General features: G+C 38.5%; 1 protein-coding gene across 2 annotated transcripts in view; it reads left to right on the top strand.

Annotated features, from left to right (window-relative positions):
* USP32 (ubiquitin specific peptidase 32) overlaps nucleotides 1–13169 on the top strand; it is a 205514-nt gene that overhangs the window by 179841 nt on the left and 12504 nt on the right. For both annotated transcript variants that reach the window (XM_012777151.3, XM_012777062.3), the window contains exons 26-28: nucleotides 121–332; nucleotides 5430–5614; nucleotides 11384–11470. In XM_012777151.3, the coding sequence (XP_012632605.2) occupies nucleotides 121–332; nucleotides 5430–5614; nucleotides 11384–11470 (484 nt within the window). The remainder of the gene's footprint in view (nucleotides 1–120; nucleotides 333–5429; nucleotides 5615–11383; nucleotides 11471–13169) is intronic.

Raw genomic sequence — 13169 nt, 5'->3', positions numbered from 1 at the left:
CCTGTTCTGTATTAAAAAAGATTGCACTGTCAATGGCCCAGGTCCTCAGGATACATGAGAAAAGAACAAAGATGAAGGTACTACAAGTTTATGATGCTGTATTTATCTTTGAATTCGTAGATTTCTCCTCTTCCCCATCTACAAATGGAGTATTCACCCTAACTTCTAATGGGGATGTGCCCCGACCAATATTCATCCCCAATGGAATGCCAAACACTGTTGTGCCATGTGGAACTGAGAAGAACTTCACAAATGGAATGGTGAATGGTCATATGCCATCTCTTCCTGACAACCCCTTTACAGGCTACATCATTGCAATCCACCGAAAAATGGTTAGTGAAATGTTAGGCAACTTACTGCTGGTCTTGCCAGTGTCATTTGTGAAATATAACCGTTTTCTGTCTTTGCAACATCTTCACTGAATGTATTTCCTTTCTTTTAAAGAGACAGGGTTGTACTCACCCTAATGCCCAAGCAGGAGTACAGTGGCCCAATCATAGCGCACTGTCACCTCCAATTCCTGGGCTCAAGCAATCTGCCTCAGCCTCTCAAGTAGCTGGAACTATAGACACGTGCCACCACCCCCAGCTGGTTTAATTTATTTGTACCAGAGTTTCACTACGTTGCCCAGGGTAGTCTCCAACTCCTGACCTCAAGCAGTCCTCCCACCTCAGCTTCCCAAAGTGCTAGCATTATAGATGTGAATCACATCACCCTACAACTTCAAGGTTGTAGTGTGCCTTGATGATTGTGCCTGTGAATAGCCACTGCACTCCACCAAATTGTGCATAATATCTCCCTTAATAGACTAATATAAAACTATTGCATTAAAATCTGACTCTTTGATAAAAAAACAAAGGAAGATTTAAAAACTATGATCAGTGGATAATTGTTAAAGAGGTACAGTAGCAACTGGGTAGAGTATAAAGGGCACTGAACTAGAAATTGAGCAACCTACATTTTAATTCTAATCCTGCCACTAGATAGCTGATTGAGCCTTTTGGACTTTGGTATCCTAATTTTATAAAGTTAAAGGAGCAGGCCTCCTAGATAATTTCTAAGATCCATTACTTACTCCTACTTCTGTTAAAAATTCACTCATTTTTTTTATTCCCATCTTATTTATTATATTTATTGGATAAAATGCACCATTCCCTACTTATATAAAGAATAGATGAAAGAAGCTTTGTAAGGATGCAGTCAGTGTAAAAAAATCAAGTACATTAATTACATAACATCAACAAGAGAAAATGAAATTGTAAAAAATGTACTGTATTTTTCCTAGGACTGCTATAACACATTACCAAAAAACTTGATGTGTTTAAACAACAGAAATTTATTCTTTCACAATCTGGAGGCCAGAAGTCTGAAATCTAGCATTCAGCAGGCTTTCAGCTCCCTCCAAAGGCTCTAGGGGAGAATGCCTCCTTACCTCTTCCAACTTCTGGTGGCTCCAGGCATTCCTTGACTTGTGACTGCATAACTTCAATCTCGTCTCATGGCCTTCTCCCTCTGCCTTTGTTTTATAGGACATTTGTCATTGAATTTAGGGCTCACTCAGATAATCCAGGAAGATCTCATCTTGACATCCTCATCTTAATTATATGCAAAAACCCTTTTGCCAAATAAGGTCACATTCACTGGTTCCACAGGTTACAACATGGACATCTTGAGGGGCTACAATTCAACCCACTACAGATATCATTTATCATAGTATTAAAAAAATTGAGCACCAAGAAAAAATTAAGTACCTAGGAATAAACTTTAGAAACAATATACGAGGTATCTATAGAGGACACAAAATATTGATAGAAATTAAAGACAACTTAAATATTGGAAGGAATAGACCACATTCATGGATCAGAACACTTAATATTTTAAAGCTATCAGTTCTCCACAAACTTATCTACAAAGTCATTGCACAATGCCAATAAAAACGATGCTGATGGTGTGGGTGGGGTGGTGTGTAACTTGATAAGCTGATTTTCACATGTGGATATACAAAGAATAAGCAAGACACTTGAAGAATAATAAGGAATGAGAAATTGAGCTACCAAATATCAAGATTTGTTTTATGAAGATAGGATACAATAACATGATATTGATGTGAGAAAAGACAAATAGACCAAGAATAGAATAGAGGCCAAGCTCAATGGCTAACACCTATAATCCTAGCATTCTGGGAGGCCAAGATGGGAGGATCCCTTGAGGTCAGGAGTTCAAGACCAGCCTGGGCAAGAGTGAGACCCCCATCTCTACCAAAAATAGAAAAACATAGTGTGGTGGTGCCTTGTAGTCCAGTCTAGGAGGCTGAGGCAGGAGGATCACTTGAATCCAGGAGTTTGAGGTTGCAGTGAGCTATTATGATGCCATTGCACTCTAGCCAGGATGACAGAGTGAGACTCTGTCTCCAAAAACAAAGAAAGAAAGAATAGAATAGAGAGCCTAGAAACAGTGTCACACATGTATGAACACCTGATTTATAACAAAGATGAGTAGTGTGAATGAGCAGTCTAGAGAACTACGGCATATATTTGTGACTTGGAATTGTTAAGCAAAGCTCTAACTGGTGCCATAAGCTAAAATAATTGGCTTATTCTGCATTTCTCCATCCCTTTTTTCCAGACATTATTAGATTATATATTAAGCACTCTGATGTACTTTTTGTCTTTCTAAGAAAACCGCTTTCTTCAGTTATCCTGTATATATAATGTTATATACAGTATTTAGTATATACTCAAGTATTATGTATAGGATTTTATTAGACCATAAATATATATTATCATCTCTAAATTTTTACTCTTTTTTTCTTTTTAGAGATAGAGTCTCTGTTGCCTAAGCTGCCATGCAGTGGTGTGATCATATCTGACTACAGCCTTGAACTCCTGGGCTCAAGTCATCTGCCCACCTCACTCAGCCTCCCAAATATTAATAGCTGGAACTACAGACCTACAGGCGAGGGCGACCACTATGAACTAATTTTTTTTTTTTGTAGAGATGAAGTCTTGCTATGTTGCCCAGGCTGGTCTCAATTCCTCCTGCCTCGGCCTCCCAAAGTGTTGGGATTACATTCGTGAGCCAACACATCTGGCCTCTTCATTTTTACCATATAGCCAGTTCCCTATTTCCAATTTCCTTCATGACCTAGCCAGTTGCTTTGGGGAATGCCTAAAATTGATTTTATTGCCTGTCCCAAGTCAATTCTCTTATCCCATTATTTCTGTGAAAGGCAGCACTATTCATCCATGCTAAAGGCTAAAACCTGAGAATATTCTTAGATTTTTTTCCTTCTTTTCTAAAACCTCATATTCAGTACATCATTATGCTCTTTTAAGTTCTTCTTTTAAATTACTACTTTTAGTCTTATTGTTGAGCTACTTTGAAAGTAATTTATTTTTCATGTATTCCCTCCTACAGAGTAGAAAAAGAAGGGTAATAAGGCATAAACAAAAAAGGCAAGAATATTTAGAGAGGTAAAGGGAGAAATAGGGAAACAGTGAACTGATACAACTAAATGATGAGTTAATTTAAAAAAAAAAAGGGGGATCAGAGAAGTAAAAAAAAAAGAATGAAAACTGCAAAGACTTTGGCAATGTCATCAAGTAAAGGAATGTGGTAAGAACTGAGCACAGTTAGAGCAAGTTGAGTTTTTTTCAGATGAAAGAAAAAGTTGTTAGGAAAGGACAAAAAGAAAATTCCTGGTGCAACAGAACTGGGAATAGAATTTTTCCCTTGAGGAACTGAGCAGATGTGGGACTAAAGGCACTGGGAGAAGTTACCTATGAGAAGATAAAATTTGTATGGGTTTAGCTAAGTTTAAAATGGTGTAAGTATTTGTACTGAACTATGTCCATGGGTCCTACTAAACACATGACAGAGGGTCTTAAAATCATGTATTTAAGCTTAAATGAATAATGGCAAAATAAAATCCTTGAGAATCTGAAATAGATCTTGTTACTTAGAAACTAGCTAACCCCTAATGAGTTTATAAATTATTGATTTAGCTTTTCTAACTACTCCATACTGACCAAACTTCTCAAAGAATTAAATGTCCAAGCTTTTTGAATGATCTTGAATTCCTGCCAATCATTCTATTATACTAAACTTTTATTAAGCAACCATTTCCTAGCTAATTCTGTATAATATCTTTATATTAAGGAATATGATAGAAATCTCTTTGACATACTTAAAGTGAATTTTTTAAAATTTTACCTTTTATCCTATCATGTATTTAGAAAACAAAAAGACTGAAGTTACGTAGCTGCTTTGAGGAAGGTGAATTAAGTTGTACGATTAAATAACTGAATTTCACAAATCTCCAAAAATTTGGAATTTGCTACTTTAACAGCCACTATCAACAGTTTATTCTTAGAAAATTGGGCCAGGTGTTGTGGCTCACATCTGTAATCTCAGCACTTTGGAAGGCCAAGGTGGGAGAAATCCTTAAGGCCAGGAGTTCCAGACCAGCTTAGGCAACATAGACCCCATCTGTACAAAAAAAAAAAATTTTTTTATTAGCCAAATGTGATGGTACATACCTGCTAATAAAGTAGTCCCTGCTACTCAGGAGGCTGAATGAAGTGGGAGGATTGCTTGAGTCCAGAAATTCAGGGCTGCAGTGAGCTACGATCTTGTCACTTCACACTCTAGCCTGGGTGACGGAGCATGACCCTGTCTCAAAAAAAGAAAAGAAAAATTACATTTTGAGGGGAGTTTTTTGTTTAATGGGTTTTTTGGTTGTTTGTTTTGTTTTCTTTTGTTTGAGACAGTGTCTTACTCTGTCACCCATGCTGGAGTGCGGTAGTGCCATCACAGCTCACTGCAACCTCAAACTCCTGGGCTCAAACAATTCTTCTGGCTGAGCCTCCCAAGTAGCTGAGACTACAGGCCCGTGCCACCACAGCACCTGACTAATTTTTCTATTTTTTTTTTAGAGACAGGGTCTTGCTATGTTGCCCTGGTTGGTTTTGAACTCCTGGCTTCAAGCAATCCTTTCACCTTAGCCTTCCAAAGTGCTAGGATTATAGGTGCAAGCCACTGTGCCTGGCCTTGACTGGCACATTTTCTAGAGAAAGAAAGAATTTTAGTTGTTTAAAAGCCTTGAGCTATGAAACTATTACTAGTTTTTACATATAATTCAGTATATGTGAGGAGTGTTTATCAGAGAAAATATATTAATTGCTGAAATTCAAATTTGATAGGTAGGCAACAACTCTGAAATTGACAAAAGCTCAACTTTTCAATAATTTCATTGTAAATAACCATTCTCTTCATACTAATAAATACTGTTCTATAAATAAGGAGAACAAAGTGATGGTGACAAATTTGAAAATGGTGGTAATGTCTGTTATTGGCAGCGTTAGAATAACAAAAGGAAGGAATCAGAGGCTTATCTTCTCAGTTCTCTCTTCTCTTGTCTGTACACATAGATGAGGACAGAACTGTATTTCCTGTCATCTCAGAAGAATCGTCCCAGCCTCTTTGGAATGCCATTGATTGTTCCATGTACTGTGCATACTCGGAAGAAAGACCTATATGATGCAGTTTGGATTCAAGTATCTCGATTAGCCAGCCCACTCCCTCCTCAGGAAGCTAGTAATCACGCTCAGGATTGGTGAGTTCAAGGGATCAGCCTAGACTTGTGGCTTCCAAACTCCAGAAGAATAATTTATATGAATTCTGTGTGATTTATAGGACCCATTCCATGTTGAGTTAATCACTCTTGAAAGAACTGTTCAGAGTGCATATTAACCATTTTGTTTGATATTTAGAATAGAAGAAACTATATAGCTTCCTTTTGTCTCCTAAACATTCTAGTGTCTAGTAATCTTTCCATTCTCTAATCTCTTACCTAAATCTGTCCTGCTAATTTAGCTTCAAGTAATATCCTTGTCTTCTGTTGCAAAAGTAGAGAGAATGAATTCACTGGGAAATTTGTATGATCTCAGTCCTCTAAAATACAGAATGAGAGTGTCAGTGCAAATGTGTATACATGAACTTTGAAAAAGTCTCATGCTATAACAAATCATTCACTTGGGTTGTTTTCATATTGTGTTAGCCTGTTTTGCATTGCTATAAAGGAATAGCTGAGGCTGAGTAGTTTATAAAGAAAAGAGGCTTATTTGACTCACGGTTCCGCAAACTGTACAGGGAGTGTGGTGCCAGCATCCATTTCTGGTGAGGGCTTCAGGGAGTTTCCAATCAAGGCAGAAGGTGAAAAAGGCGCAGGCATGTCACATGGCAAGAGAAGGAGCAAGAGAGGGCGGAGGTGATACCAGACTCTTTTAAACAACCAGCTCTTGTGTGAACTAATAAAGTGAGAACTCACTCATTATCACGAGGAGGGCACCAAGCCATTCACGAGGGATCTGTACTCAAACACCTCCCATCAGGCCCCAACTCCAACACTGGGAATCAAATTTCAACGTGAGATTTGGAGGGGCCAAACATCCAAGCCATATATATAATTCTGCCCCTCTAAGTCTCATTTCCTTCTCAAATTGCAAAATATAATCATCCTTTCCTAGTAGTCCCCAAAAGTCTTAACTCTTTCTAGCATCAACTCAAAAGTTCAAAGTCTCATTTGAGACTCGTGCCAAGTTCCTTTTTTTTCTTTTTTCTTTTCTTTGTTTGTTGTTATTTTGACTGGAAAGATAACAGACAAAGCCAAGTTCCTTCTAGCTATGAACCTATGAGATCAAGAACAAGTTATTTACTTACAGGATACCATGGTGGTACAGGCATTGGGTAAACATTCACATTCTAAAAGAGAGAAATTGGCTAACAGAAAGGGGCAGCAGGCCCCATGCAATCGCAAAACCCAGCAGGACAGATCATTAAATCCAGAGCGATCTCCCTTGACTCCACGTTCCGCATCCTGGGCATGCAGGTGTAAGCGGCGGGCTCCCAAGGCCATCGGCAGCCCCAGCCCCATGGCTTTGCTAGGCACAGCCCATGTGACTGCTCTCACAGGTTGGAATCTGGTGCCTGTGGCTTGTCCAGGCTGAGGGTGCCTGCTGTTGGTGGCTCCACCATTCTGTGGTCTGGAGAGCAGCAGCCCCCATCCAACTGCTCCACTAGGCAATGCCCCTGTGGAGGCTCCAACCTCACATTTTCCCCCAGTACTGCCCTAGTATAGTCTCTCTGCGGCAGCTCTGCCACTGTGGCAGGCTTCTGCCTAGGCACCCAACTGTTCCATACATCCTCTGAAATCTTAAGTGGAAGCTGCCAACCCTCCGTCACTCTTGCATTCTGCATGCCTGCAGACTTAACAGCACATGGAAGCTGCCCTCTGGAGTGGTGATCCAGATACTCCCACCAGGCCCCACCTCCAACACTAGGGATTAGATTTCAACATGAGTTTTGGAGGTATCAAACATCCAAACCATGTCACATACCATGTCATTTTAACATGGAATAATTTTATAAATCTAGGTAAGGATAATAAACATTTTCTGTTTTCTTTCCCCTCCTCCTACCACTGTTGTGTTGGATTAGTGAATGCATTTACTTTTCTTTTTTTTTTTTGAGACAGAGTCTCACGCTGTTGCCCAGGCTAGAGTGCTGTGGCATTAGCCCAGCTCACAGCAACCTCAAACTCCTGGACTCAAGCGATCCTCCTGCCTCAGCCTCCTGAGTAGCTGGGACTACAGGCATGCACCACCATGCCTGGCTAATTTATTCTATATATTTTAGTTGGCCAATTAATTTCTTTTTATTTTTAGTAGAGACAGGGTCTTGCTGTTGCTCAGGCTGGTTTTGAACTCCTGACCTTGAGTGATCCGCCGCCTCGGCCTCCCAGAGTGCTAGGCTTGAGCCACTGCGCCAGGCCATGCATTTACTTTTAATAATTGTAGGGATTGTGATGCCTTATTTTTATATTTCAGTTAAATTACTATCATGGTGCAAATGAAAGTTCTGCTTCTGTAATTACTGAGTGAAAAAGTTCTTTTTGCTTATTTGTTATGATGTGAAGTCTTTGATGATTAGCATTCGTGCTTAAGGTAAATAAATCTTAAAAACTGCAGATAATAGATATGCAATTTAGTTGATGAATGTTGTGTTTAGTAAAAATGACAGTTGAGCAAGAGTAAATTTGAAGTGAAAGTCTGATTTAGTTAAATGGCTTCTTCTGAATGAGGACTTTTCTTAGGACTTGCGGAGTATAAGGGAAAGAGGAGTCAAGGCTGTGTTTTCAGCCTGAACAATTATCTGTGAATGGTGGTACCATTTAATGAAAAGAGGAAAACTAGATGAAGAAGGAGCAAGTTTTGGCAAAAAGTGACAAGAATCAAGTTAAATTCAAGATATGTTATATATTCAAGTGGGAAATTCACTTGAGTGTTTTTTGCTGGAGATACAAATGATGTCCTCAACAAATAGTTCCTGAGACCAGATGATATAATTCAGAGAGTTGAAGTACAATTATCATTAACTCTTGACCACGCTTATTTCATCCATACCCTTACCAACCCCCACTAGAGTCTATATTTTCCTCATTTTAAAACATTGTGGTAAGATATACATAACATAAAAGTTACAATTTTAATCATTTTTAAGTGTAAAATTCAGTGGCATTAAGTATATTCACAATGGTGTACAACTGTCACAACTATCCATCTCCAGAACTTTCTAACCTTCCCAAACAGAAATTCAAACCCACTAAGCAATCCCTCTGCATTTCCCTCCCAGACACTAGTTCTCTAATCTATTTTGTCTCTGTGAACTTTCCTATTCTAGATACCTCATAAAAGTGAAATCATGTAACACTTGTCTTTTTGTGTCTGGCTTATTTCACTTAGCATAATGTATTCAAGGTGCATCCATTTTGTAGTATATACAGGAACTTCATTCCTTTTTATGGCTGAATAATATTCCATTGTATTATGTATATGCCACATTTTGTTTATCCATTCATCTGTTGATGGACGGACGCTTGGGTTGATTAGACATTTTGGCTATCGTGACCCACTAGATTCTTTTGATGGAAATCAGAGGCATTTTTTCATTTCATTCATAAATATTTCAGGGTGTATTTCCAAAAGATAAGCTCTTATTATCTTTTTAATGTCTGAAGGACCATTCTGTCTTTTCCAGTCATTTTCTTACTCAAGCTCTCTGAAGCATTAGAAACCATTGCTCTTGCTTTACTTAACTTCTGGTTAATTGCTCACTCCTGGTTTTCTTCTTACATTACTGGTTGTTCCTGAGAAGCCTCCTTTGTTGCTGCTTCTTTCTCTTTTCAACCTCTAACTGTTGGAATACATCAGGAATTAGATCTTGGGCATCTTTTCTATCTAATTCTCACTCTCTGAATTATATCATCTGGTCTCAGGGTTTTAAATGCCAACTATTTGTTGAGGACATCTATATTTATATCTCTAGCAAAAAACACTCAAGTGAATTTCCCACTTGAATATATAACAGACATCTTGAATTTAACTTGGTTCCTGTCATTTCTTGCCAAAACTTGATCCTCCAGTTTTCCTCTTTTCATTAAATGTCACCACCATTCACAGACAATTGTTAAGGCTGAAAACCCAGCCTTCACTCCTCTGTCCCTTATACTCCACATCTAATTCATTTGCAAGTCCTAGGAAAAGTCCTCATCTAGATTAATGTGGTGAATACATTGGGGTTCATTGTACAGTTACCTGTCTTTGTGTTTATGTCAATAAGTTTGGAAATGAGATTAAATGAACAAATTCCTGGATTAAGGATCTATACAGAAGAGTGATTATTTTGGAGTACAATAAGGTAAGGAAGAAAATGAGGATTGGGGGATAGGGATTGGAGGTTTCTGTTGAGTCAAAGAATTGTTAGAGTAGGGATATTTGAATAAGTGACCCAAAAACATAAGAACTGGTGGTTGCAAAGTAGGATACTTGGAATTGAGATTTTGGAGGTAGGAAAATTTGTATTGACAAAGTTTAGAATATGACAGTTGGAGAGACTGGATCATATGGTGTGGAGGAAATTATTGTTGGAAGACAGAATGCCAAGGTATTGTTAGGTTAATTACATTTATGTTGATGCACTAAGAATATTAACAGGAGAAATGGTGGAAGACAAATAGTGAACCAGGTGCTAAAATCTTTAGTGAATAAACAAGAGATACACCTTCCAAAGAGGAATAGTAGGAGGCATAATTCAATAGCACATGCTACAAAGAAGCTGGACTTTGTTCCAGAAAAGGAAGGAAGGAGAAATAATCTAGAAGTGGCAAAGAGGAGTAAGGAGGAAATTGACATTACCTCTAAGTTCTGGGATGTATGAGAATAAAGAGCACTAAAGAGTCTGTATGGGAAGGGGGATTTTCAAGAAAGCCCTGGCATCATTCAGTTAGAGCAAAAAGGTAAAGGATATTTGCAGAAGAGAGGTGTTGCACAGTTCCGTATGAGAGTGTCACTTGATTTTTTTTTTCTTGGTCCCTTTATCTTTCTTTTGATTCCTCACTTACTGTTGACCTGATTTAGACATGATACTAGACAGTTTAGCCTATCAGTAATCATTCACTGGACAAGTTATACAGAAAGAAAAGAACTCCTGTTCCAGACATGATACTCACTTTTGCCCTTACAGTGATGCTTTATCATGATTTCATTACCTTCAGCAGCCATGTAATAGTTGCTAGCAATCTCCAAATGAGCTGTGAAGGATACCACTTTTATGTTATATTCCTTTTATTGCTTCTCCCCTAGCTTTATTGAACTATAATTGACCAGTAGGAATTGTATATATTTAAGGTATACAACTTGATGTTTTGATATGTATAAATTGTTGCAGTGCTTCTTGATAGGGAAAGGATGAGTAAATTTTTTTAAAAGTTGGAGAACTCAAAGGGCTATCTTGAAACAATTGTTGGCAGTTAAGTTACTCTAAGAATAGCACATAACTTACAGCTTTGAGTAGCTAAGGCAGGGAGAAGGAGGTACCTGGCATGTACCACATCAGGGATTCTGATTAAAGAAGACTTCTGAATATACACAGCCTTCTGTGATGTGTCAGTGTTCTTGTAATGGAAAAGCCTAATTATTTCAGTTTAATGTGAATTAAATAGAATTAGGACTGAAGATAATTGGTGTTTGATTTCATGATTAGCTTATGTTATAAAAATTTCGTGGACCATGTGGACTTACTTAGAGACATTTGGTAGTCTAGTATGTCTTACCCTTCTGTGAGCAGGGATACAGCATAGAAGTCGAGAGTGTGGTTGGTATGGGACTGCAGCTAATGGATTAGGATAAACTGCATTGAGCTTTCAACATATTGCTATGGTAAATGCCTATTCCTAGGTTTATTTCAAAGGATGATGAAAAGGAGTTGGATAATAACACCAGAAATGCTTATTATGCTCTTTGGTTTATGTCCCCTTCTCTTTCAGTGATGACAGTATGGGCTATCAATATCCGTTCACTCTACGAGTTGTGCAGAAAGATGGGAACTCCTGTGCGTGGTGCCCATGGTATAGGTAAAGTAACCTTCTACAAAAGAACAATTTTAATAGCATTTCAGCTTCAGGAACTATGCCATTTTCATAAGGTTTCCAGTTTTGAGAAGTTATAATAAATAACAATAAGTTTAAAATAGACTTAGGAATTATTCATTCATCTCTTTCTTGTGAGGTCAATAGCTAAGTTTTGCTTTTGAGATTTAGCTGGTTTTAAAAGCTGTACAGTCCACACCAGATTCATACCGTATGACCAACGTTTATTATTCTATACCTTCTGCTCCTTAAATGTAAGTCAGCAATATACAGGAAAAAAAAATTAGCCAGGCATGGTGGCACATGCCTGTGGTCCCAGCTATTTGGGAGGCTAAAACAGAAGGATCACTTGAGCTCAAGAGTGTGAGGTTGCTGTGAGCTAGGCTGACACCACGACACTCTAGCCCGGGCAACAGAGTGAGACTCTGTGTCAAAAAAAAAAAAAAGAGTTGTGGAGATTGATCATTGCTAGTACACCAAAGAAAGTGCCTGACAATACCGAAGTCAATCTTTTGAGAACTATAATAGACTTAGCAAAATGAGTCTACATTAGGCATTGAATCCATGGCATTATCATGTTCTCCCCACCTCCCCTGGCAACTTTATACATTTTTATATACGTTTGTTTATTCATTCATTCATTCATTCATTCATTTATTTATTTATTTTTTTATTTTTTTTTTTGAGACAGAGTCTCCGCTTTGTTGTCCAGGCTAGAGTGAGTGCCGTGGCGTCAGCCTAGCTCACAGCAACCTCAAACTCCTGGGCTTGAGCGATCCTTCTGCCTCAGCCTCCCGAGTAGCTGGGACTACAGGCATGCGCCACCATGCCCGGCTAATTTTTTTTTTATATATATATCAGTTGGCCAATTAATTTCTTTCTATTTATAGTAGAGACAGGGTCTCGCTCTTGCTCAGGCTGGTTTTGAACTCCTGACCTCGAGCAATCCGCCCGCCTCGGCCTCCCAGAAAGCTAGGATTACAGGCGTGAGCCACCGCGCCCGGCCTTATTCATTTATTTTTATTTTATTTTATTTTTTCCTAAGACAGAGTCTCACTGTGTTACCCTGGGTAGAGTGCAGTGGCATCATTGTAGCCCATTGCTACCTCAAATTCCTGGGTTCAAGTGATCCTATTGCCTCAGCCTCCCAAGTAACTGAGACTACAGGCATGCATCACAATTCTGGGCTAATTTTTCTATTTTTAGCAGAGATGGGTTCTCGCTCTTGCTCAGGCTGGTCACAAACTCCTGAACTCAAGCGATCCTCCTGCCTCTGCCTCCCAGAGTGCTAGGATTACAGGTGTGAGCTGCTGTGCTGGGCCTTATATACATTTATTTAATGTGCCATTTTACAAACAAAGAGATAGGTATTGTTATACCAGATAAATTGTCTTACCTCAGAACATTAAATAACAGAATTTAGAATTTCTTGAGAGCTATATTATCTCAAATAGTCAATTCCCATTTCATTTATTTGCAATAAGGCTCACATCCCGTGTATTAACAAATGGTTATCAAGTGCTTTATAAAACCAAAGACTTGAGAAGTGATAAGTGTGATTTCCTGAAATAATAATAATTAGTAGTAAATATTCCTACATTTATCAGAGTCAGAAATTAGAAACCCATGACAAATTGTGAAGCCTAAGAGGAAAATAGAAAAGTAGGCAGGAGAATATTTCTGA

Source organism: Microcebus murinus, chromosome 18 (genome assembly GCF_040939455.1).
Source record: "Microcebus murinus isolate Inina chromosome 18, M.murinus_Inina_mat1.0, whole genome shotgun sequence".
In the NCBI taxonomy this organism is placed as follows: domain Eukaryota; kingdom Metazoa; phylum Chordata; class Mammalia; order Primates; family Cheirogaleidae; genus Microcebus; species Microcebus murinus.
Note: the sequence above shows the minus strand (reverse complement) of the source record. Positions and strands in the feature narration are given on the sequence as shown.